Source organism: Mirounga angustirostris, unplaced genomic scaffold, assembly GCF_029215605.1.
Source record: "Mirounga angustirostris isolate CCGP_5_RB_7025 unplaced genomic scaffold, mMirAng1.0.hap1 SCAF_8, whole genome shotgun sequence".
NCBI classification, from domain to species: Eukaryota; Metazoa; Chordata; class Mammalia; order Carnivora; family Phocidae; genus Mirounga; species Mirounga angustirostris.
In genome coordinates this window covers 131400885-131426965 of record NW_026991716.1, presented here as the reverse complement: position 1 = coordinate 131426965, position 26081 = coordinate 131400885, and the positions used below count along the sequence as shown (strand labels likewise).

Here is a 26081-nt window from a genome sequence, read left to right as displayed (position 1 = left end):
TATTCCAAAGACTGTTACACTGTAACTTCAAAGAATATCCCAAGAGTATTTCTAGTTTTGTTTAATTATAGTTATGGGACGATCATCTATCAATTCATGAAATGAATCCTTCTTGAATCTATGTATTCTGTAGGTTTCTTGGCAATTCTGTAAAGTAGTACATTCTGTATAATTCAGTCAAATTGTCTTGTACTTGTGGAATTCTAGAAATTAGTGAACAATTTGAATTCAATTAATGTGTGTCGTTTGTGATTTTGTAGCAACTGAAGCCCTCTTAGCTTGTTGTTTGAAAAGGATTTCCTTTTCTGCCACATATACCAGGTCATCATATGGAAATCTTTTTCTATACTTCTGATCACTATAATTGTTAAAATCTATACTTCTTCTGCCTAGATTTATTAATTTGTAAAAATTAAAACTGAAAACATTATTCTAGATGTAGTTAAATTATAGTGGTGTTTTTGAAAGGAGATGCACTATTTTCTGATTTGTTTACTTTTCTTTGATGCTCAACAATCTACTAGTCTTTGGGATGAATCCAGTAAATATCAGCAAAAACCCGTATTTTGAGTTTATAATAGGCATCTCCATCTGGTTGACCCACAGACACCTTAGACCTAATAAGGCTTAAACAGATCTCATCATACTGCCTCCCAACCCTATTCTTCCTCCTTCAGAACTGATCATTTTATAATTGAAAGAGACTTACAAGATTCCTTTTTCTCATGCGTGTTTTATCGTCAAAGGGTTGAGAATTCTTTGCATTTCACACTTATTTTTAAAGATTTCTATTGATAAGCAAAAAATATCTCAGTACACAGATGCGTGGCTGTTAAAGTCATTGGTTGTATCTTACAGATTAAACTAGTGCTATATTGTCTATTGGAGCTTCTCGTAGGAGAGCACATAGCTCGTGAATGACTTTTGAATTTCTTTAAGAATGCAGTAGATCAGTGCTTGTCAATATTTAGCGTTTACACAAATCATCCAGGAATGTTGTTAATATGCAGATCCTGCTCAATTGATAAGAGCCAGAGGAGGAAGCTAAAAGTTCATGTCAGATGTGATGGGAAGGCAGCGTTAGCCAGAAGAAGAAGCACAGAGAAGTATCAAGGCAACTTGTTTTGGTTCAACTTCTGATACAGAAATATATGGGTCCATAATAATCATAGAACCTCTTTAGTAAACCATGAATTGAGCTACCTTAAGCTAAGACCATCCACTTTTAAAAAATGTTGAAGTGTAATTTAACATGGTATGAACATACATAGATATTAATCAAAGCTAATTTATTTGTATATCTTTCAATATATTTATAGATCTGATGCAGAGAGTACAGCTGTGCATCTAGAAGCTTTGAAAAAGTTAGCCCTAGCTCTGCAGGAGAGAAAGCAGGCTATTGAGGATCTGAAAGATCAAAAGCAAAAAATGATAGAACATCTGAATTTAGATGACAAAGAATTAGTCAAAGAACAGACAAGTCACCTTGAACAACGTTGGTTTCAGCTCGAGGACCTTTTTAAAAGGAAAATCCAGGTGTCAGTCACCAACCTGGAGGAGTTAAATGTGGTGCAGTCCAGGTTTCAGGAGCTGATGGAGTGGGCAGAAGAACAACAGCCCAACATTGCTGAGGCCCTGAAGCAGAGCCCCCCACCAGATATGGCTCAGAACCTCCTTATGGATCACCTCGCCATTTGCAGTGAACTGGAGGCCAAACAGATGCTCCTGAAATCACTCATAAAGGATGCTGACAGGGTGATGGCCGATCTTGGCCTAAATGAGCGGCAGATAATCCAGAAGGCACTCTCTGATGCACAGAGACATGTGAATTGTCTCAGCGACTTAGTGGGCCAGAGACGAAAGTACTTAAACAAGGCCTTGTCGGAGAAAGCCCAGTTCCTCATGGCGGTATTCCAGGCAACCAGCCAAATTCAGCAACATGAGCGAAAGATAATGTTCCGTGAGCACATTTGCCTGTTACCCGATGATGTGAGCAAACAAGTTAAGACATGTAAGAGTGCGCAAGCCAGCCTCAAGACTTACCAGAATGAAGTCACTGGACTTTGGGCTCAGGGTCGTGAATTAATGAAAGGAGCCACAGAGCAGGAAAAGAGTGAAGTACTAGGTAAGCTTCAGGAATTGCAGAGCATCTATGACACCGTTTTACAAAAGTGTAGCCATCGGCTACAAGAACTAGAGAAAAATTTAGTTTCTAGGAAACATTTTAAGGAAGATTTTGATAAGGCTTGTCATTGGCTAAAACAAGCAGATATTATTACGTTTCCTGAAATCAACCTAATGAATGAGAGTCCTGAGCTTCATACACAACTGGCCAAATACCAACACATTCTTGAACAATCTCCAGAATATGAGAATCTCCTGCTTACACTACAGAGAACTGGGCAGGCCATATTGCCATCGCTGAATGAAGTCGATCATTCCTACCTCAATGAGAAGCTAAATGCTCTGCCCCTGCAATTTAATGTAATTGTTGCGTTGGCTAAAGACAAGTTCTATAAAGTCCAAGAAGCAATTCTTACTCGGAAAGAGTATGCTTCCTTGATCGAATTGACAGTCCAGTCTCTGAGTGAACTTGAAGACCAGTTCTTAAAGATGAGCAAAGTCCCCGCTGACCTGAGAGTTGAAGAGGCTCTATCTCTTCAGGAAGGTTGCAGAGCCCTTTTGGGAGAGGTGGCAGGCCTCGGGGAAGCAGTGGATGAACTGAACCAGAAGAAAGAAAGTTTTAGAAGCACAGGTCAGCCTTGGCAGCCAGACAAGATGCTGCAACTTGTCACCTTGTACCACAGGCTGAAGCGACAAACAGAACAAAGGGTTAGCTTACTAGAAGATACCACCAGTGCTTATCAAGAGCATGAAAAGATGTGCCACCAGCTAGAAAAACAACTAGAGGCTGTGAAAACAGAGCAGTCCAAAGTGAATGAGGAGACCCTTCCTGCAGAGGAGAAGCTCAAAATGTATCACTCTCTGGCAGGAAGTCTTCAGGATTCAGGAATTGTACTAAAACAAGTGACCGTGCATCTTGAAGATCTGGTTCCACACCTTGATCCCTTGGCTTATGAGAAAGCCAAGCAACAGATCCAGTCCTGGCAAGAGGAGTTAAAACTGTTGACTTCTGCCATTGGCACGACAGTGACAGAGTGTGAGAGCCGCATGGTGCAGAGTATAGACTTCCAGACAGAGCTGAGCCGCTCCCTGGACTGGCTGAGGAGTGTGAAGGCGGAGCTAAGTGGGCTGGTGTGCCTGGACCTGAGCCTACAGGACATCCAGGAGGAGATCAGAAAGATCCAAATTCATCAGGAAGAGGTACAGTCCAGCCTGAGAATAATGAATGCCCTGAGTAACAAGGAGAAGGAGAAATTCACGAAAGCCAAAGAGCTGATTTCTGCCGATTTACAGCACACTCTTGCTGAGCTCTCAAAGCTGGATGGAGATGTTCAGGAAGCTTTACGCACCAGACAGGTTGGTATGCTAGAGCTTCTCTTTTCTTTTTTCCGCTCTGCTTATTTGTAAAACAGTTGTGAGAAATTCCTTAGTTTTTGTTTTTGGTTAGAATTGCTTCATTCAATATTTCTTTTCTTTTCTTTTCTTTTTTTAGAAACAGAGAGAGACAGGGGGAAGGGCAGGGGGGAGAGGGAGGGAGAGAATCTCAAAAAGATTCCATGCCCAGCGCAGAGCCTGACTGGGGGCTCAACCTCATGACCCTGAGATCATGACCTGAGTGGAAATCAAGAGTCGAATGCTTAACTGACTGAGCCACCCAGGCACCCTTATATTTCTTTTTTGATACTACATAGAATCATCTTTAGTATCTTTATCGCTTACATGCATGGTATTAATCTCATGTATTCCACGTTTCGACTTGTCCTTAGTTATAACACCGTGATACCTCAGTTCTCTCTCACCTCTAGGAGAAATAATACATGATAGCACTAATATAATCAATACCACTCATGAGTACATTAATACTAAAATAAATTAACTAGCAGAGAATAATCAGTGATGCCTTTTTAAACAATCTGAAGCCTGGCGTTTCTAAGATTAGCGCTAGATGAAGAGCCTCCGAAGGAGGCATTGTGGACAAGATGCAGTCCTGACCTGATGTTGAGCCACACTTCCTGTGGGACCTCTCATCAGTTGCCCCTTCTCTTCATCCTTTCCTCATCTTCTCTTGCTCCCCCACAGCACAGCAGAAGCAAGACTAAAAGATTCGTTCACGACTTGACTTGGGGATAACAAAGAAATGAGAGTGTGCACAGAACTTCCCAGTTTGACAACCTAACTGCAGCTTGTTCTGAGGCTTGCAAGTTCTATGTGTTCGAAAATAAGAGATATAATAGCGCCCAGAAGTTTACTTACTTATCCTTTGGCTCTTTTTTTCCACATCTGTCCTCAGTCCCCAGTTCTATCCTGGTTGAACCAGCCATTTAAGTAAAAGAGTTTTCCTTAGGATAACATGGCAGCTAAAGCTTTGGAGTAAGGCACACCTGGGTTTTAATCTTAGTTATTTGATATTGGGAAAATGATTCACATCCCTTAAATCTCAGCCTCTGCTCTGTGGAGGAAGGATACTAATATTTCCTTCTTAGATTTATATTCTCAGTATAGGGCCTGATGGAGACAGAAGTAGCCCCCAATGAGTCTTAGCTATCACTTAACTTTTTTTTTCCGCATAGAATAAGGTTAACACTAAATAATAAATCTTTTTAAAATCTTAATATTTGTTTTTTTTTCAACCCCACAGGCTCCCAGGGGGTTCCCACTTGCCACCTCACACCGATAATCTTAATATTTGGGAAAAATCTTGAGAAACTTCATCAGCTAAAGTTCTGACTTCTTAAACTATAGTCTAGTTAGTATACTTCTACCTTTTCAGGTTGATTCAAGGTCACTGTTAAATTTTTTTTTTTTAATTTCCCTGTAGCCATAAAGTATTTAACCTAGAATGAAGAATCAGGACAGAAGTTACCTGGAATTTTCATTCCTGAGAAACATCTGTCCTGTTAGCTTGCTTCTGCTGATTTTTTTATTTTTGAACGAAAATCTTGAATCTGTTAAGTTGTCCCTACTTCTTCCATCTTGTGATTGATTGTCTTATTGATTGTCTTGGTTTCAGTAATTGAAGGTTGTGGTTCCAGGGGCATCACTCTCTCTACCACTGATTCTTTGCTTGGCCATCCACATTCTTCCCTTATTAAGTGCTAGTCTTGCACGTACTTTCTGCGTCTGATTGCACAATAATGGCTTGTCTTGTCCAGTCACTGCTGGCCAGTTACAGTCTTTCCTTTCCTTCTGGATGTGGATGGATTTCACTTTATGGGGTCAGCTTCCCATTCTTAAACTTTTCTGTTTTAGTCTCTATTCAAAACTTATGGACTACTAGTTCACTTCCACAAATTGCTGTTTAGTCTGGTGAATGCCAGTTTGGAAGTTTGGTGTTGTTATACTTCCTTCCTCCCACACCCATCTTTATTGAGGGTTAACTGACAGATAAAATTCTAAGATATTTAAAGCGTACAATGTAATGGTTTGATATATGTAAACACTGTGAAAAGATTTCCCCCATTGAGTGAATTAATACATCCATCACCTCACATTTTTTGTTTAGGTGAGAACCTAAAATTTAATTTCTAATGTCTTTGCAAATTTCAATTATACAATACAGTGTTATCAATTATAGTCACCATGTTACACATTAGATCCTCAGACTTTATTCAACTTAAAACTAAAAATTGTACCATTTTACCAATCTCCCCCTAGCCCCCCTATGAACCACTAGTCTGTTTAATTTCTATGATTTCAACTTTTTTTTCTTTAGATTCCATATATTAAGTGAGACCTTGTGGTATTTGTCTCTCTGTGTCTGGCTTATTTTGCTTAGCATCATATCTTCCAGGTTCAACCATGTTTTCTCAAATGACAGGACTTCCTTCTTTTTTAAGGCTGAATAATATTCATAATATACCATAGTTTCTTTTCTTTTTTTCTCTAATTGAAGTATGGTTGATACACATTACATTAGTTTCAGGTATGTGACATAATGATTTGACGAGTCATATGTCATGCTGTGCTCACCGTAAGTGTAGCTACCATTTGTCAACATACAACACTATTACAATACCACTGACTATAGTCCCTAAGCTGTACCTTTCATTCCTGTGACTTATTCCTTCCATAACTCGAAGTTTTTGCCTCCCACTTCCCTTCACTCATTTGCCCATCCCCCTCACCCACCTCTCCTCTGGCCACCATCAGTTTGTTCTCTGTATTTATGGGTCTATTTCTGCTTTTTATTTGCTTGTTCTGTTTTTATATTCTACATATAAGTGAAATCATATGGTTTGTCTTTGTCTGACTTCTGTCACCTAGCATAATACCCTCTAGCTCCATCCATGTTGTCACAAATGGCAAGATCGCCTTTGTTCTTATGGCTGGGTAGTATTCCATTGTGTATATATACCACAGCTTCCTTATCCATTCATCTTTCGATGGACACTTGGGTTGCTTCCATATCTTGGCTATTGCAAATAATGCTTCTTTAAACATAGGGGTGCATATATCCTTTGAATATGTTTTCATTTTCTCTGGGTAATTACCCAGTAATGGAATTACTGGATCATATGGTATTTCTATTTTTTAACTTGTTGAGGAGCCTCCATACTGTTTTCCACAGTGGCTGCACCAGTTTACATTCCCACCAACAGGGCATGAAGGTTCCTTTTTCTCTGCATCCTCACCAACACTTGTTATTTCTTGCATTTTGATGCTCTTCATTCTGACAGGTGTAAGATGATATCTCATTGTGGTTTTGATTTTTATTGCCCAGATGAAGAGTGATGTTGAGCATCTTTTCATGTGTGTATTTGCCATCTGTATGTGTTCTTTGGAAAAATGTCTATTCAGATCCTCCGCCCATTTTAATTGGATTATTTGTGGGGGTTTTGGTATTGAGTTGTATAAGTTCTTTTTATATATTTCAGATATTAACCCCCAATTGGATATATCATTTGTGAATATCTTCCATTCAGTAGGTTACCTTTTTGTTTCATTGATGGTTTCCTTTGTTCTGCAAAAGATTTTCATTTTGGTGCAGTTCCAGTAGTTCATTTTTGTTTTTGTTTCCTTTGCCTGAGGAGACATCTAGAAAAATGTAGCTAAGACCAATGTCAAAGAAATTACTGCCTATCTTTTTTTCTAGGACTTTAATGTTTTAGGTATCACATTTAATCCATTTTGAATTTATTTTTGTATACTACATTTTCTTTAACCATTCATCTGTGGATGAACACTTAGGTTGTTTCCATACCTTGGCTAGTGAAAAATGCTGCTATAACATAGGAGTACAGATATCTTTTCAAGATGATTTCATTTATCTTTTGGGTAAATACCCAGAAGTGGGATTGCTAGATTCTGTGCTGGTTCTATTTTTAATTTCAAAGTGGGATTGCTAGATTCTATGGTGGTTCTATTTTTAATTTCTTTAAGAACTTCCATACTCCTTTCCATAGTGGCTTTACCAGTTTGCATTCCCACTGGCATTATACTTCCAACCAACTGAGACATTATTTCACTTTGGTAAATATTCAGCCTCTCATATATTGCAAAGCATTATATATTTATTTTTAAAAGGGAGAGAACAAAGCTTCAGAAGTAGTCAAGATACCACCAAAAAATTTCTATTTTACTTGTGTCCATGTTTATTTATTTTAACTGCCATAATAAAATCATAACACAAATAGGAGAAGGAAAAAAGTAATGGTGAATTGTGCCTAAAAAAATTCCACCAACTTATCAATTCACTTATAGCATATACCCACATGACTGAGGACTGGAAAAGAAGTGGAAAAAAATTAAACTATTTCCAGTAAATACATTGCAATTGAGAGTTGATTGTGTTTGCCATTACTGTTTTTCAGGCTGCCTTAACTCAAATATATAGTCAATGTCAAAGGTACTATCAAGTATCTCAAGCAGCTAACGACTGGCTTGAGGATGCTCATGAAATGTTACAACTGGCAGGCAATGGTCTAGACGTGGAGCATGCAGAGGAAAATCTCAAAAGCCACATGGAATTTTTTAGTACAGAAGATCAGTTCCACAGCAATCTGGAAGAGCTCCAAGGCCTGGTAGCCAGCTTGGACCCACTCCTCAAGCCAACTGGAAAAGAGGACCTAGCACAGAAAATGGCTTCCCTGGAAGAGAAGAGCCAGAGGATAATACAGGACTCCCATGCCCAGTTAGATCTCTTGCAGAGGTATTAGAGTTGTTTTAGTCTTTATATTCCAGTGAAATGAATTTTCACATGGAAAAGAGGAATATGCCAATGATGTACATTAGCATGTAAATTCATTCTTCTCTCTTAAGTATCATTAGACATATTCCACCAGAGCTCTCCATAGAAATGTGTGATTTTATGTTGCTTATTGTCTTTTGTCTGACTTTTTCAAGATGTGCTGCTCAATGGCAGGATTATCAAAAAGCAAGGGAAGAGGTTATCGCACTGATGAATGATGCAGAAAAGAAATTGTCTGAGTTTTCTTTATCGAAAACTTCTTCCAGTCATGAAGCAGAAGAAAGACTGTCAGAACACAAGGTTAGTTTTGGTTGATGTTTTAAATATCCTTTCATTGTAATTGTAATGGGTCTTTGTCATCTGAGAGTTCCAGAAACAGGTCAATAAATCTTCATTTACACCTGGATGCATTTAAATATGAAAAGGATATTAAATGTGAAAAGGATACATTTAGTCACATTTCATAGCAGTGTGAACTTAATTAAATGCTATCACCTTTTTAGGATTCCTGTTGAAATGTGCAGCTAGTTTCACAAAAAGACCAGAGAAATTTGCTTCTGATAAGATATGACAATAAATTAAAGAGGGCACATACTGAATGGAGCACTGGGTGTTATATGCAAACAATGAATCATGGAACACTACATCAAAAACTAATGATGTAATGTATGATTAACATAACATAATAAAAAAGATATGACAATAAATTTCAGTAAATACTTCCTGATAATAACTTCAATAAATTCAAATAATATTCAGATATTCATAACTGAGTCTCACTCATATAACACAGCAATATAAGGTGGAATGTAACATATTTAAATATCAAATTCAGTGCCTTATATTGTTGCTGCCTTTTGAAATTGGGAGAATGTTATCTCAAGTCGCAAATGAACTTTTCTTCTTAATAAAATATTTTAATAAATAAATTTTCAATAAAGACATAAATTTACCTTACCTCTTTAAAACATTCACGCCTAAGTCAATTAAAAGTTAAGTGTAAAAGTAAGAGTTACCAGAGGAAAATAAAAATATGTAGGAACATTTCCTTTTGCAGGTCATTTTGAGCTTTACTGAAATCCGTAGAACTTCTGAAAAATTAGTCTCTCCTCATAACCTCTTTTATCTTCTCCCTATCTCAGTCTTTAGTGTCAGTAGTTAATTCTTTCCATGAGAAAGTTGTGGCCCTTGAGGATAAAACTTCACAACTGGAAAAAATTGGAAATGACGCAAGCAAAGCAGCCCTAAGCAGGTCGATGACTACTGTCCGGCAGCGCTGGACACGTCTCGGTGCTGTGGCTCAGGACCAGGAGAAGATACTGGAAGATGCAGTAGATGAGTGGAAAAGCCTTAACACTAAGGTAATTTCCACGACTGATGGGCTCAAAGAACTGTTTCCTTGCTGATGACCATGTATTTTGAAAAACGCTATTTTGTTTCTTTTTTGAAATTGGCTTTCTGAAAAGCAATAAGCCTTTCTTTTTTAAGTCTCTGTTTCAGTGACATGAAAGCCAAATTATGAAATGCAATGTGCAATTTAATGTGCAATTTAATCCTAAATCAGGGTCTGATTATTTTTTTTTAAGATTTATTTATTTACTTTTAGAGAAAGAGAGAGCAAGCAAGAACGGGGGGGGGGGCGGGGAGGGATAGAGGGAGAGGGAGAGAAAGAATCCCAAGCAGACTCCCCGCTGAGCATAGAGCCTGACTCAGGGCTTAATCCCACAACCCTGAGATCATGACCTGAGCCAAAATCAGGAAGCTCCCCAGGGTCTGATTATTTTAATGAGAAAACCAAGCAATTAAATTTTGAAAGGAATACAAGCCCACTTTGCCCCATTTGCTAGGCTCTTAATAAAATTTTCTTACCCCCCTCTCTCTCTCTGTCTCTCTCTAAAATAAATAAGTAAATCTTAAAAAAAATTGGGGCACCTGGGTAGCTCAGTCATTTAAGCACCTGACTCTTGGTTTCAGCTGAGGTCATGATCTCATGGGTCCTGAGACTGAGCCCCAAGTGTGGAGGGAAGGGGGGGGTCCCTGCTCAATGGGGAGTCTGCTTGAGATTCTCTTCTTCTGCTCCTCCCCCCACTCGCACACACACAAACACTTTCTCTGTCTCTCCAATAAAAAAATAAATCTTTAAAAAAAAATTTCTTGGGCGCCTGGGTGGCTCAGTTGGTTAAGCGACTGCCTTCGGCTCAGGTCATGATCCTGGAATCCCGGGATCGAGTCCCGCACCGGGCTCCCTGCTCGGTGGGGAGTCTGCTTCTCCCTCTCCCGCTCCTCCCTCTTGTGCTCTCTCTCTCTCTCACTCTCTCTCTCTCAAATAAATAAATAAAATCTTAAAAAAAAAAAACTCCTTATAAAAAAAACTTTTAAAAAAATAAAAAAAAATTTCTTACCTGGCCCTGAAAAAGTATAAAATACTTTCTTTGTCATGAAAATGAATGGGAATTTCCAAAATCCTATGTTTAATTTCTTTTATCTTTTAAGTAGGCTTCAGTATTTTAAACCATATCTTCCTTAATGACTCAAAGGCACACATTCATGTTAACATAAATATTGGAAAGAGTTTTTCTTTTATCTGTTTATTTAAAAAAAAAAAACAACCTTTTCTATGTTATGCAGTCTCTGATGGCCCTATTATTTTGAGATTAAATCTTAAAACCCCGAAATCTTCCCTTTCATTTTAAGGAGATTGTTCATGTCTAGTCCCTGAAATTTAGAGTTTATGCCATCATCTTTAACGTGCCTCAGTGCCTTTGGGTCAAATGTGGCATTTATTGGAATTGCTCTGTCTTTTCAGTTTATTTTATTTTATTTTTTAAAAGATTTTATTTATTTATTTGAGAGAGAGAGAATGAGAGAGAGCACATGGGGGGGGGGGTCAGAGGGAGAGGCAGACTCCCCGCCGAGCAGGGAGCCCGATGCGGGACTCGATCCCGGGACTCCAGGATCATGACCTGAGCCGAAGGCAGTCGCTTTAACCAACTGAGCCACCCAGGCGCCCCTTTTCAGTTTATTTTTGATCTTCACAGTATATACATTTGTCCTCAGGTTACAAAAGCCAGGGAAATGATTGATCAGCTGCAAGATAAATTACCAGACAGTTCTGCAGAGAAAGCCTCAAAAGCAGAACTCTTCACTCTTCTTGACTATCATGACACACTCGTTCTGGAGCTGGACCAGCAGCAGCTGGCCTTAGGTCTGCTGCAGCAACAAGCACTGAGCATGCTCCAGGATGGAGCCACGCCGTCCCCTGGAGAAGAGCCATCTATTGTCCAGGAAATCATGGCAATGCAAGATAGGTGCCTGAAGTAAGCATACACTTGCTTTCAGTCTCTGTTACTAAACTTGGCCATGACCCAGAGGGATAAGCGTAGTATTAGAGTCTGGGGATTCTCCCATCATGCCACCTTAAAAACGTGGGGAACTGTTCGCTTCATCCCTGCTTTTCATTTTTCTTAACTCTTCAAGTATTTATCTGAAAAATACATCCTAGTAGTATTTAGAAATACAGTGATGAGCCATACAGAATTCAGTCTCTACCTTCATGAGGTTTACATGTTCCGACAACTACGGAAGCATTTCAGCAGAGCATGGAAAGAGTGGTAAGGGCATATGCAGCACCTCTAGGAGAGGAATCAAGGAAGGCTTCCCTTCAGGAGGGGTGCTTATGCTGAAGTCTGGGCAGGCTTGAGCTAGGCAGTGAAGTGGGAGGAGAGGTTAGCCAACAGGGGAATACAATGTAAGAAAGCTTGGATGTGAGCATGTTACTTTCAAGGAGCGGTTGGGCGACAGGGCAATTCCTGAGAAATGAAGCTTGAAAGGTGAACAGGTGAGAGCTATTGAAAACTTCATTTTGATAAAGCTTGATAATTCATTGGCTAAACTGGAAGACAGGGAGATCAGAACAAGGGTAATATCAAAGTCCAGATAAATGATAGCTATTTACTGATAGTGAACTTAGTGGAAAGAGAAAGTTAATCCTGATGTGTAACCAGCCTGAATCACTTGTTGAGCCAGAGGAAAAAATGTCAATAGATGATTTTACCCTGTATTAGCTAATATTACTCATCCATAGCCTATATTCCCCTCTTCTACTTATAGATGAATAAGGGATAATCTGACTTCACTTATTTAAACTTTTTTACCAAACTTTTGTCAATTCAAATAAAAACTTATACTTTGGATGTTGAACATTATTAACTGCCAAATTTCCAAAGCTTGATACTTTGTTTAGAGACTGGCTTCTAATAGCCACAAACATTCCAATTACACATTACTTTTAAGTGCTGATGATTCTGCACCATTTGAGTAGATTTCCAAAGAGGAAATAAATAAACAATCTCCAATTGTTTAAGATAGGAAAATTCATTGCAATTCAGTGGCTTGGGAGTGTGTCAACTCTCAGTTTTCCAGGGATAAATCATTGACTTCATATGACATATATTCTTCTGTTGTACTTGGCTTAAGTGTTACTGAACATTATCTCAGAATTTGGGGAAGTGTCTTTATTTGCAAAAAAGGATATGAGGCTTTAGTTTTTTTTAATGTCTGTTTTTGATAATATTATATCATTGATTAGGGACTTCCTTTCATTTCAAATCCTCTTCTGGTTTCTCCCTTTAATGTTTCTGAAGCATGCAGGACAAAGTGAAGAGTAACGGAAAGGTGGTAAAGCAAGAGCTAAAGGAGCGAGAAGTTGTGGAGACTCAAATCAATTCGGTGAAATCTTGGGTTCAGGAAACAAAGGAATATTTGGGGAATCCAACAATAGAAATAGATGCTCAACTTGAAGAACTTCAGGTACCAAACTCTTCTTATTCCCTATACCCATCATTTTAAAATGTTGTCCTGATTTTAATGAGATATGTTTGTTTATATTTGGTGAGTATTGAATTAAAATTTTTCAGAAATGTAACATATAAAAGGCTTTGAGTATTATTTCGAGGGACTTCCTTTTGTTCTGTATAAAGGGGGCATGCTTCTCCCCAGAGACTAAGGAAAGGCTTGAGGTTTTTTTTTTTTTAAGATGTTTCTCTAAGTCCACACTTCATATATTGATAAACAATACATAGTCTTGTCTCTGTACCCATAAAAATGAATTTCCTTATCAGGCTCCCAGAAGCTTCTAATTTTGATCATTTTTTTTAGATTCTCCTAACAGAAGTCACAAATCACCGACAGAACATTGAGAAAATGACTGAAGAGCAGAAGAATAAGTACCTGGGTCTTTACTCCATCTTACCTTCTGAACTGTCCCTTCAGTTAGCTGAGGTGGCACTAGACCTGGGAACTATCCATGATCAGGTAAACCTAGGGGCACAAAGTATGCCTTTCCATTCTTTCAGAGGCTCAGTACTCTTGTTTGACAGTTCTTGATTTTCACAATCCTGTCTTCATGGAAACAGTTAAAAACATATCAGTATAAAACAACAATACTAAATTAGAGGTCTTATTTGTAGGCAAGAAACATATCAGATGATCACAGATATGAACAATAATGTTATGCAATTAAAAATAACGTACCTACTTCACCTTTTTCTAAAATAGATGACTTAAAATTTTTTAAAAGCTATATTTCATGTATTCAACAAAAATTTTTTGAGTACTCAGGACCTGCCAGGTACTCTTCTAGCTGTTATTTCAGTTCAGCAAAATGTAAGTTCAGTAGGTGAAGATATTTGAAAAAAGGGAAAATCAAAGTAAAAAAATAAGGTAAAGCCAGGGAGGAAGTTATTACCCAAAATGCACGTTGGTGGGTCCTATAATGTTGCTAGAAGAAAGCCCTTCAAATAAACTCTAGCTTTCAAATGACCAAAGAAAGATGTGACATAATCCAATCCATGTCTATAAATTTTAAAACAAATCTTTTTTTTTTAAACAAAGAGATACATAATCATTCATAGTACTGAGATCAGAGGGAGATTTCTATCTTAAGTCCCAAAAAGAGGACATGCTTTCATATAGTGTAAATAGCTTTGGTAGTATCTGTATGGAAACATAATAGTGTTTTAAGACCTCCTTGCTGACATAATGCTAAAGCACAGTTAAGTTGAAAGCAGTCTATGGGGGACAAAGAGAAGATATACCACTAATTCTAAAGTGCTGCATGAAATGGAAAGTAGTGTCACATTGTAGCAATTATAAAATTCATACAAGTACACTGCATTTTTGGACCCTCCAATGAATAATACAAAGTGTTTTAAAAATTTCAACAAAATCCAATGCTACTACCTCATGATATTGACCTAAACTAAAATGTTATTTTCTATTTTAAGTGTTTAATTGGCCGATTTGGTTTTTCTTCTTAGACATTGGAAGGTCTACTGGGAAAAGTTGAGATCCTAAAAAAAAGTTCAGATCTTAAAAAAAAGTTCAAATTTAATTTTTCTTTTTCTCTGGATAAATTTCTCTATATTAGAGTTATTCTCATGCATCTCATTTACGTTGGCACTCAACTCAAAATAATGAAGGCCAAAGAAGTATTTTTTTTTAAGATATTTATTTATGTGAGAGAGAGAGTGAGCAAGTGTGAGCGGTGGGGAGGAACACAGGGAGAGAGAGAGAATCTCAAACAGACTCCCCGCTGAGCGAGGAGTCCACACAGGGCTCCATCTCACAACTCTGAGATCATGACCTGAGCTGAAATGAAGAGTTGGACGCTCAACCAACTGAGCCACCCAGGCACCCCAAAAAAGTGTTCTTTTAATGGCATGTTTCCTCTAAAGTGCTTTTCACTTATATAAAGAAAATATTTCTTTATCGTTTTCTCTTAAGCATTTTATTATAAGCAATAATATCACTGTTTTCAAATCAAACCAAAGCCATTTGAAACTTATAAACATTAACTGTATTTTTTTTTTACCTTTCTTTTTATTGGCTGTGCTTAACACTTTTTTGATATATTATCAGGATGTACTTGGGAAGTTGGAAGAGGAGTTAACAGATCACCAACAGCTAACTTATAAAAAAGGTGCTTGGAAACAAATCCAGATGCTTCCAATGATCTGGAAGTATTTTCCATTTTATGGAGAAAAAGGCTTAAAGGAATTTGTGTTCTGAATTTGGTAAATGGAGAACCTAGGATTCAAACTCAGCTATATACATACTATTATTTGTAATGAGTATTCTATAAACATTTGATGCATAGATCACTGTACATGCATTGCTTGTTTCTTTGCTGAAACAGCAGCAGAAAGGGACAGTGGAGGTATGAAGGTGGTGGGAAGCAAAGCTTCCTGGAAAGCCGTGAGAGCTAGTAACGGCACGTGGCTGGCCTGACTAAGTCCATCAACGCCAGAGTGGTGTTAACCACCTCAAGCATCTCTTGTCAACATCTTAAGATGGAGGTTTTCATTAGCACTTATGCGGTTTTAATCATGGTTGGTTTTGCTGTTCTCATTGATTATTTAGATCCAGGACAAAGTAAGAGAAGTTGAACAGAGCAAGACCATGAGCCAGGAATTCAGCCGGCAAATTCAGAAGATAGCCAAAGATCTCACAACTATTCTGAGTAAGCTGAGAACAAAGACAGATAATTTAGCTCAAGCTAAAAATGACCAAAAGGTAAGGAAGGAGAAGTGGAAACCTAAGAGTGCTACTGAATGAATTAACTATTTTTTGGAGTTATTTTGGGGATATAGAGCGGGGGAAAAAAGCTTTCTTGATTAGCAAAGGCAGGCAGTAAGACATTTTATAAACATAACAGCATAGATCACTTACTTCATCATTACAATGGAGTGTATTAATAAATGTACCTACATATGTGTGTAAGAGGGAAGAGTGTCAAAGGACCAGATAATGATTTGGGAATATAAGTATAAAAATTCCAAAATGAAGGATGGTCTTGGTGGTTAAATCTGTGTTCTCGCTCTGCTGATGAGTTAAGTGATGAATCCTTTTTGGGTGGGGCAGAAGGATAACATTAACCTTCTCACTCAGCCTCACAGGAAATGAACACCAGGGTTACAAAACATCCTGTCTGCTCTGCCTTTCTAACCAAAGAAACAGAAATGACCTGATCAGAGTAGAATTATTCTTTATAATATTTGGCATTTACAAAAGTCATTTAAAATATCACCCTTGATCTTGGAAAATCTGGAGAAATTTACTTTCTATAGTCTAATGCTCTTTTGTTTTGGCTTCCATTTAGGTGCTAGGAGAGGAATTAGATGGCTGTCATTTAAAATTAATAGAACTAGATGCAGCAGTACTGAAATTCGCAGAACAGAATGGCCAACTGGGTAAACCACTGGCCAAGAAGATAGGAAAACTGACTGAACTCCACCAGCAGACCATTAGGCAGGCTGAAAATCGGCTCTCCAAGCTCGGTCAGGTATGTCTTCCAGGCCAGGCATCAAAATCTTCTAAGGCAGAAATTCAGTGTTTGTTTTTCTTTTGGAAGTAAATCAAAAGATAATATTGACAATGATGAGGGTAGTTTAAGGGTAGCTTATTTCATACCACACCTGTGTTCCTAAAATTTACATCTAAACTTGCCTTTATTTTATATCAAACCATATTATAAGTTCATTGACAAACATGGTCATATAAATGGACTTTTGGAATGAATATTTTGTCAACTGGAGAAGTATTTTGTGAAATGAATACTCATCCAGTAACATGTTTTACAAAATCAGTATGGAGTGAATTCAAATATCTTAAAGTTATATATATATAAAGTAAAAAATATATATATTTAAAGATGTAAGACATAAGATATATATATGTATATATATATATACATATATACATGCTTGCATTTACCTTTTACTTAATAGGTTCAGGTCACACATCCATCATAATTGTTGACTGTAGATTCACCTTTATAAATTGATGATGTGTTTTTTGTGTAATCAGGGACAAACTAAATCATGATTTGGCAACTAATGAATTATAGTACCAAAACCTCCTTATTCAGTGAGGGTGGAGTATGGGAGGAGGGGTAGAGAGGTACTAGACAGATGACTAAGAAATGAGAATAGAAAATATTTTTAAAAGACAGTTATTCAAGCATATTAAGGACTTGGACTTTATCCTAAAGTCACTCGGACGTCCTTGACAGGTTTTCAACAAGGAAATGATTGTTTATGATACCTTTAGATGTCACAGATCCCCTAGGATTATTGTATCTGAAGAGAAATAGAAGACTGATTTCTAGCTCATGAAGCAGAGTTTACAATTGCTATCTGAATGGTAATGATTTTTCAGGCAGCATCACATTTAGAAGAATACAATGAAATGCTTGAATTCATTTTGAAGTGGATTGAGAAAGCTAAAGTGTTGGTACATGGAAAGATTACATGGAATTCGGCACACCAACTTCGAGAACAATACATTTTACATCAGGTAACTTTGGGAAAAAACGTTTTCAAAGAGTAACTTAGAGAGCAATTTGATTTAACTGGCTAGACTGACAGAAAATTTAAAGGACCATGATGTAGAATTATTGTAGGTGCCAGATAAAAAGAAAGCTAAGGTAGCCCTAATGACTTGTCCAAAGGTTTGTAAGAAAGTGGCTACCCATAAGATTTCATTAGACTGTATAAATAAATAAATATCCTCTATCTCCCCTAGACTTTTCTTTCTCCAAGACCCCAAATAATCAGCCAGATACAGGTCTCTCTTTTTTTGCGGCTTCTTTGAAACAATCACATGCGGGGATATGGTCGGAAATTCTTCCCCAGGAAGAGATGTGACATGTGGAAAGATTATAGGCTCCAGACTCAGACTGATGGGAAAACCAAGCTCTGTTATTTAGGGCTGTGTGATTTGGAGCAAACTATTTTGCCTCTCTGAATTCCGTTTTCTCATCAATAAGATGGAGATGTTAATATATTTATATTGCAGAATTATTAGGAGGATCAAATGGTTTAACATATGTGCAAATATCAAGCACACCACGTGCCACGTGGGTGCCTCCCGAGCATTTAGCCTAGTCTTGGTTGTCTGGCTTTCCAGAGGAAGTAGGGGTCAGCTGGAAAGGAGCAAAGAGTTCATATCACATGGTGGCTGCATTACTTCATTTCCGGAAGTTTTCTTCTGGTTATATCATCCAGGAAATTATTTCATCCTTTTATTATCTTTAGCTTGAATTAGTACAAATATCTAGTAGCCCAGTTAGCTTACAATACAATACAGAATGATTTTTACTTAGTTACATGGATATCCTGAAGTATTTTAGATTCTCTCTCTTTTATTCTGATTTATGTATACTCATATCTTTTAAATCATTTGCTTTTCCATTCCTATGGACAGGGTTCTAGGTCAAAGCCCCATTTTCTCCTTCTTGGAATGCTTTAACAAATGCTAATTTCCCTATGTACATAATCGTTCTTTTCTAATCAATCTTGCATACCCTTCTGGAATCATTCTTATACCACTCAAGACAAGACTTAAGTTACAATTGGTTGTAAACAGTGAAAAAAATATTCAACCTCATTAAAAATCTAGAAACGAAAATTTAAAGAGAGAGAACACTCTATCAAATTAACACCATTTAGAAGGTATTTGGTGGGGCGCCTGGGTGGCTCAGTTGTTAAGCACCTGCCTTTGGCTCAGGTCATGATCCCAGGGTCCTGGGATTGAGCCCCGCATGGGGCTCCCTACTCCGTGGGAAGCCTGCTTCTCCCTTTCCCACTCCCCCTGCTTGTGTTCCCTCTCTCGCCGTGTCTTTCTCTGTCAAATAAAATCTTTAAAAAAAGTTATTTGAGGTTCATATTTAAAGAAGTGAGAACTCTCAACTCTGAAGGTTACTTGTTAAAAACTTTTTGAAAAACAATTGGCAAAATGTATCATGATCATCAAAATGTTACTACTCCATAATCCAAAATGTAGAAAATATGTGGTATTAATAACTATACTGGAATTTTGTTTTTTAAAGATTTTATTTATTTATTTGAGAGAGAGAAAGAGAGTGTGAGCCAGGGTGGGGAGCTTGGGGGGGTGAGTAGAGGGGGAGGGAGAAAGGGGGAAAGTATCTCAAGGGGACTCCATGCTGAGCATGGAGCCTGACACAGGGCTTGATCTCATGACCCTGAGATTATGAATTGAGCTGAAACCCAGGGTCAGATGCTTAACCGACTGAGCCACCCAGGTGCCCCACTATAGTGGAATTTCTTTTTTAAGATTTTATTTATTTATTTGAGAGAGAGAGTGAGCAGGAGCAGAGGGGAGGGGCAGAGGGAGAGGGAGAAGCAGTCTCCCCACTGAGCAGGGAGTCCAACATGGGGCTCATTCGTAGGACCCTGAGATCATGACCTAAGCCAAAGGCAGAGGTGACTGAAGACCTAGGACTCTGAGATCATGACTGAGGCACCTAGATACCCCTATAGTGGAACTTTAAAGAAAATGTCAAGTCACTTTTCTCAATGACATTTTGGATATAATAGAGTATAAATGTAGTCTTTAAAATGACCATCAAGGCTTTTTTTTTTTTTAAGTAGGTCCTGCACTCATTTATTTATTCAACAAACATTTATAGAATGCTTTCTTTCCAAAGCTAGCAATTTAAAATACAAAGAATATTCCCTGTTCTTGCCCCAGGGAGTTGATAAAAGAGGCACAAGACAGATCTAGACAGTTACAAACAGTGTGATAAGTGCTGGAAATGAGGGATCAAAGTGCTGAGGGAGCCCATAGGAGCATGCTCCACCCACATTGCCTGGGGTCTAGGGGAAGTTAAAAGAGGCCTTCTTAGGAAAAAGTAAGTCCCGCCTGAGTCCTGAATGACAGGCTGCCTACTTGTGTGAAATGCATTTTAGACAAAAATGCATGTCGAAATCCCAGTAGTAAGAGTGAGGGGTGCTCTGGTGCAGTGGAGGGGGCACTATGGGGAGGAGGTGTGCAGGAGAGCTGGAAAGAAGCTTAAGAGGTAAGAATAGAGGGAAAAGAGAAAAGATCAAAAGCCCTGTTAAGAACTTGGGCTTTACCCTACAGTCCCTCGGAAGCCTTTGACAGATATTCTTCAGGTAAGCGACAAATTCAGGCTTGTATTTTAAGAAAGATGATTTAGCAGCCTGTGGAAAATAGACTGATGAAGGTAAGACAGCATGGAAGTTGGCTTCAGTGTTATGACAAAGAGTGACAGGGTCCCTCTTTGGAGGTTGAGAGAAGACAGAATCAAGGGCTATCACTGAGCTAGAATTCTGGACTCTGGAGACTCTTAGATATGGGTGAAAGAGAGGGAGGAGCCATGGACAACTCCCAGGTGTTTTGACTTGGGCAGTGGGTGAGTTGAGTGCCTCACAGACACGGGATAGGGTACCGCCTGTCTGTGCGTCTCTCGGAAGCTCAGGAGAGAACTCAGCCTGTAGACACTCTTTTGAGGAGTTCTTCCTTACCTGCCTTAGTTCAGGCTGCCCATGTTTAGCCAAAAACAGTACACAGAGAGAATGCATGTGTTCTAAAGTCAGGTGGAAAAGAAAGATGGAATATTGTACATATATTATGGTCTCAATTACCTTAAAATATACCCAAATGTAACAGTAGTTATCTCCTATTTAAAGTTATCTCTGACATATTGTGGAGTATTTTATTTTCTTCTTTATATTTTCAATATTTTCTAAGCTTTAATATAATGCATATATATATAGCATTCCTCATGAGGAAAAAAAAACCTGTACTTTATTTTAAAAAAAATAAAGATCTACTGCCTAAGAATAATGTCCCAGCTCCCATTTCTCCTCTTTGTACATCACATATCCCAGTAACTGCACATTTTGTGCTCACTCACCTCTGTTCCTTTACTTATGCTCTTCCTTCTCCCAATCTTCCTGCAAGTAGGAGCACATCTCATTTCTGTCATCTTTAACCTTTCTACTCTTTAACTCTACTCATATAATGTGTATTATGTGGTTAGCAATCCATTTGTATTATTAGTCCCACTAGATGATACTACCCTGAATGACGAGGGCTGTGTTTTATTCTTCTTGGTATCTCAAGTTGCTGCTACCCTCTTTGTCTCACCAAAACCAAGTGTTCAAAGGTTTTTGTTTGTAATGCCCTTGTGTTATTTTCATTTCTTAGATCAATAAGCATCTCAGATCTTAGAAAATTAGAGCTGAAAGGCATCTCTTGAGTTTAAATATGAGAAAAAAGTAGGCTCAGCAACCTGACAAAGATGCCCAAGTTGTCAGAGCATCGACGCTCCTGGGATACTCACGTCCTGACCCTCACCAGGGAGCAGTTTGGGGCAGTAGATAGAGCATGAGCCTTAAGATCCAACACTTAATAACACATGGCCTCGGCAAACCGTTGACAGTTCCTAAACTTTGATTTCTTTTTCTGTGAAATGGGGATAAGAGTGGGTGGGGAGTAGGCACAGGGGTGTGAAGGTTAAACACAATAAGACACACAGAACCTCCACAGTGAGCATGAGAACTGTGGATAACATCTCCCTCTCTTCTAGTCTGATGGTCTAATACCACAGCAGATTGAGTACCTATACGTCTATCTCTGCCTACCTGTCAATGTCATGAATATTGATAATTCTCTCTAGACCATGCTAGAAGAATCTGAAGAAATTCACAGCAATCTGGAAGCAATGATTGAGAAATTACAGTACCTCGCTAGCGTGTACTGCACAGAAAAAATGTCTCAGCAAGTGGCAGAACTGGGACGGGAGTCTGAGGAGCTGCGACAGATGATCAAAATTCGTTTGCAGAATCTCCAAGATGCTGCCAAGGTAAAATATAACAATAATAATAATAATAATAATAATAATAATAGTAATTCAAATTGGAAAGTCTATCATTTTAAAAAAATGGTGGTTTTATAGTGGAGATGTAGTACTCAGCTCTGATAATGCCTTCTTGACTGCGATGTTACTCTTCTATGACTTTGAACTTCAAGTGCTTATATACTGACATTCATATTGCTTTTACTCTGTAGGATATGAAAAAATTTGAAACCGAGCTAAAAAACTTACAAGTTGCTTTGGAGCAAGCCCAGACAACCTTGACTTCTCCAGAAGTCGGACGTCTTAGTCTCAAGGAGCAACTTTCTCATCGACTGGTAAGCAAAAATAATTCAGAGGAAATGAGTCAGGGAGCTATATTTAAAAAAAAAAAAAAAGGAAGATAGTGAGGAAAAATGATTTTTAAACTCAGTTACAGTCTTAGTACTCTATACATTAAAAAAAATTCCTTGGGAAATGTTTATGACACGTGACAGAGCTGTAATTTAGTAAACGTCTCTGGCCTATGAAATAAGCTATTAAAATATACGATCTTCCCATGCATTACAAAATGTAAAATGTGAACTTGCACTTTCAGCACTTGTTGTCTGAGATGGAGTCACTCAAGCCAAAGGTCCACGCTGTGCAGATCTGCCAGAGCACACTCCGGATCCCCGAGGAGGTGGTCACCAGCTTGCCGCTCTGCCACGCCGCTCTGCACCTGCAGGAGGAGGCGAGCCGATTACAGCACACGGCCATCCAGCAGTGCAACCTCATGCAGGCATGTGCTCCTATACCTGCCGCAGGAGCCTCCCGTCCCTGCGCCGGCGAGCAACGGCTAATGAGTCATGGGCTTCTTTTCTTAGCCTTGTGTGGGCTCAGCCATCAAAACACATCCAGAGTGTTAAATTTGACAGATTGTTGTGCTTATATAAAATAAGGAGATGAAATGCTATCATTTGGATCACCCACAAAAGCCTGGGGAAAGCTCTATAAAAAATATCCTTTGGTGAACACTATCTTTGAGCAATATATTTTAGTAAAGAACAACTTATAAAGGTTAATTTTGTCTTCAGTCATATATTTTTATCTCTTTTTATCCATCTGAGAATCCTCTAAAGCCTTGTAAAATGCCTTTACTGCTAGTATATGTTACAGAATTTTTTTTTCATATTTCAGCTTACTGATGCACCAAATGCATTTCCTTGCCTGAAAAGTACATCCACGTGTAACTCTTAATCTCTTTAGCTAAGAAGAGAAAAATCATTTACTAGGAAGGAATGACACTCTCCACCTCATATCTCCTTTCCACTAATACTTTACCTGCTTTATCCAAAAATTTCATACATATCTGCTCATTAAATAGCTAATGGTCAACTTGGTCAACTAGTTTTGCTCCTTGAATTATCTTGTAATTTGTTACATAGTAAATTCCTGAGGATAGAAATCATGCTTACTTCATTTTTTTTTTGTCTTCCACCCCAGCATTTAGACAAGTGCCTTACATATATATATTTAGTATTTCTTAGATGGAAAAATGAAGCAATCATGTTTTTCGTACTGCTTCCCACCACAACGTTGTTCTGGCCATAACATTGCCATTTTCAGGACAACATGAATAGGGAGAAGAGAGAGGATCTAGCCACTTAGCTATTTTGAGTCAGTTGATAATCTTAGCAAACTATTTTAGAGAGAAGTCTTTGAAATATCTGCATAAACTTGAGGACTTGAATCAGCCAGGGATTTTGCCCATCATTTCTTTATTCCCTAGACACACAGGTAAATACCAGTTAACGCTACATACAGCAGCACAGAATGATTCCCATAGTTATTGATACAGAAAGATAATTGTGTGTTGTTTTTTTTTTCCCCTTTCAAAGGAGGCTGTGGTGCAGTATGAACAGTATGAGCAAGAAATGCAACACCTCCAGGAGCTGATAGAAGGAGCTCACAGAGAAATTGAGGACAAACCTGTGGCCACCAGTAACATCCAGGAGCTGCAGGCCCAGATTTCTCGGCATGAGGTGAGACAGGAACACAGGCACTTGCTGAGAACGTGTCATTGGTTTCTAGTGAATCACAGAGAAAAGTTTTCCCTGTCCCGTACACAGTGCGCTCAGTTCTTGGGGATCCTCTCTGACTGTCTTTGCATTTTGAGCACTGTATTTGCTGATCCTTTCCAAGACCCAGGAGCCTGAGTTTTCCCCTTAAAGCCAAAACCTCTTTACATGTTGCTGATGACATATCTCACCTGAGATCCACCAATTGTCTCCTGCACCCAAAATTCTCACAGTTAATTACACCAAAACATAGTCCACTGGGTATTCAAAGCCTGCTAGAAACAGCAATGCTCAAAGCCTTGCTGCTTTGATCACTCTCTTCAAAAAGAAGAAACATTTCATATTAAAAAAATCATTTGCTCTTTCAAATATAGGTTATTTCAGTTGCTTCCACCAAAATCAGAGTATGGTCCATGTTGTTTTGCTGATTTCCAGATTGTGTCTGTTAGCATCTTCCCCATTTTCAAATATGCCTTCTTTTTTGAATTTATAACTTCATTATAAACTTAGGACTTGAACACTCCTTGTGCAGACTTCGTCTCAGAGATCATAGACCTTAAGTGTCTTGGCCCATTGATACCTACCAGTGAATTTCTTCTGACCTGTCAATTCCTATATGGCTCACATTTACTTTTTCCCTTGGGGACTGGCTCAAAGCATCATGAATTGGGGTAAGCAACAGGGCAGGGAAGGGTGTCTTATTTCTCTGTGCCAAGGGTGGATATTTAGTTTATTCTTCATCTGCTCTGTTTTAACTTTGCTGTCATAAGAGCAACAAACCATTTTTCCAAGCCAAGTATCATAGTGAGTTTCTCAGAAGATTTAATTGTTGCCTTTGAAGGATGAAATATCTCACTATGAAATATCTCTCCAAATGCAGTTCTTTAATTTCTTGACATGTCCAGTGCATCAGTACTTACATTTATATACGATTTACAAAATGATGTAAACAAACATCCCACCTACATTTACTTCTACACTGTACATATCATCTATGTTAACTATTGATATTCTGATGCCATTGGTTAAGTGAGAATATGTTATGCAAATATTTGAAACTACTGTTTATACAATTCATACATTAGGCTATATATTACAAATTAATTCTGAAACTATTTTTAATGTCATTTTATAAGATCCAGAATTTTGTTGTAACAACTTTTCTCTCATAGTACAGAAAGTGTATATTTTTAAAATCTTGTCTAAAATAACAATAATTATAATTACTACAGTTTTTTTAGTTTTTTTAACAGTTTCCAAAGTTCTTATCTTTTATAACACCACTGTGAGGTAAGGATTTTTTTTTTTAATCATCTCCATTATACCGATAAGAAAACAGAAACTGATTTTTGTGACTTCCCAAGCTCCCAAATCTAGTAACTGATAGAAACCAGATTCTAAGCCAGTATATCTGTTGCTTCCAATTCCATGATTTTTTCCCCTGCAGCAGAAACTCTTTGGGCTACCTTATTGCACAGAAGAGAAGAATGATGGTCCAGGAAAATAAATGACTTGCCCAGGGTCCCAGAGTTGGCTCTGAGCACAGTCATCTGTAGACTGTCCTCCAGGCTCCTGTTCAGGGATGCATTCATTTTGTCACATTTTCTCTTTCCAGTTCTAAACATGAGTGTAGACATTTGTAAGTTTTGCCATGTGATTTAGAATACATGTTCATAATCACAATGGCATAGTCCTGTGTGAGACTCATTGTGCATATAAAACAAACACAGGAAGGGACGTGCTCAGTGGAGAAAGCCTGATTTACCATAAGAATGTGGAAGGCTGCTTTTTCCTGTATTTTCAGCCGGCTTTTTTTTTTTTTTTTTTTAAAGATTTTATTTATTTATTTGAGAGAGAGAGAATGAGAGACAGAGAGCATGAGAGGGAGGAGGGTCAGAGGGAGAAGCAGACTCCCTGCCGAGCAGGGAGCCCGATGCGAGACTCGATCCCGGGACTCCAGGATCATGACCTGAGCCGAAGGCAGTCGCTTAACCAACTGAGCCACCCAGGCGCCCCTTCAGCCGGCTTT

The 26081-nt window shown here is 38.3% G+C and overlaps 1 protein-coding gene across 3 annotated transcripts in view; it reads left to right on the top strand.

Annotated features, from left to right (window-relative positions):
- The window catches only part of SYNE1 (spectrin repeat containing nuclear envelope protein 1), a 444246-nt gene that overhangs the window by 260420 nt on the left and 157745 nt on the right, over positions 1 to 26081 (top strand). For all 3 annotated transcript variants that reach the window (XM_045865766.2, XM_064598231.1, XM_064598230.1), the window contains 14 exons: positions 1320 to 3480; positions 7935 to 8272; positions 8467 to 8611; positions 9454 to 9672; positions 11369 to 11628; positions 12955 to 13120; positions 13469 to 13624; positions 15731 to 15883; positions 16470 to 16652; positions 17528 to 17665; positions 21816 to 22001; positions 22208 to 22330; positions 22591 to 22773; positions 23873 to 24016. In XM_045865766.2, the coding sequence (XP_045721722.2) occupies positions 1320 to 3480; positions 7935 to 8272; positions 8467 to 8611; positions 9454 to 9672; positions 11369 to 11628; positions 12955 to 13120; positions 13469 to 13624; positions 15731 to 15883; positions 16470 to 16652; positions 17528 to 17665; positions 21816 to 22001; positions 22208 to 22330; positions 22591 to 22773; positions 23873 to 24016 (4555 nt within the window). The remainder of the gene's footprint in view (positions 1 to 1319; positions 3481 to 7934; positions 8273 to 8466; positions 8612 to 9453; positions 9673 to 11368; positions 11629 to 12954; positions 13121 to 13468; positions 13625 to 15730; positions 15884 to 16469; positions 16653 to 17527; positions 17666 to 21815; positions 22002 to 22207; positions 22331 to 22590; positions 22774 to 23872; positions 24017 to 26081) is intronic.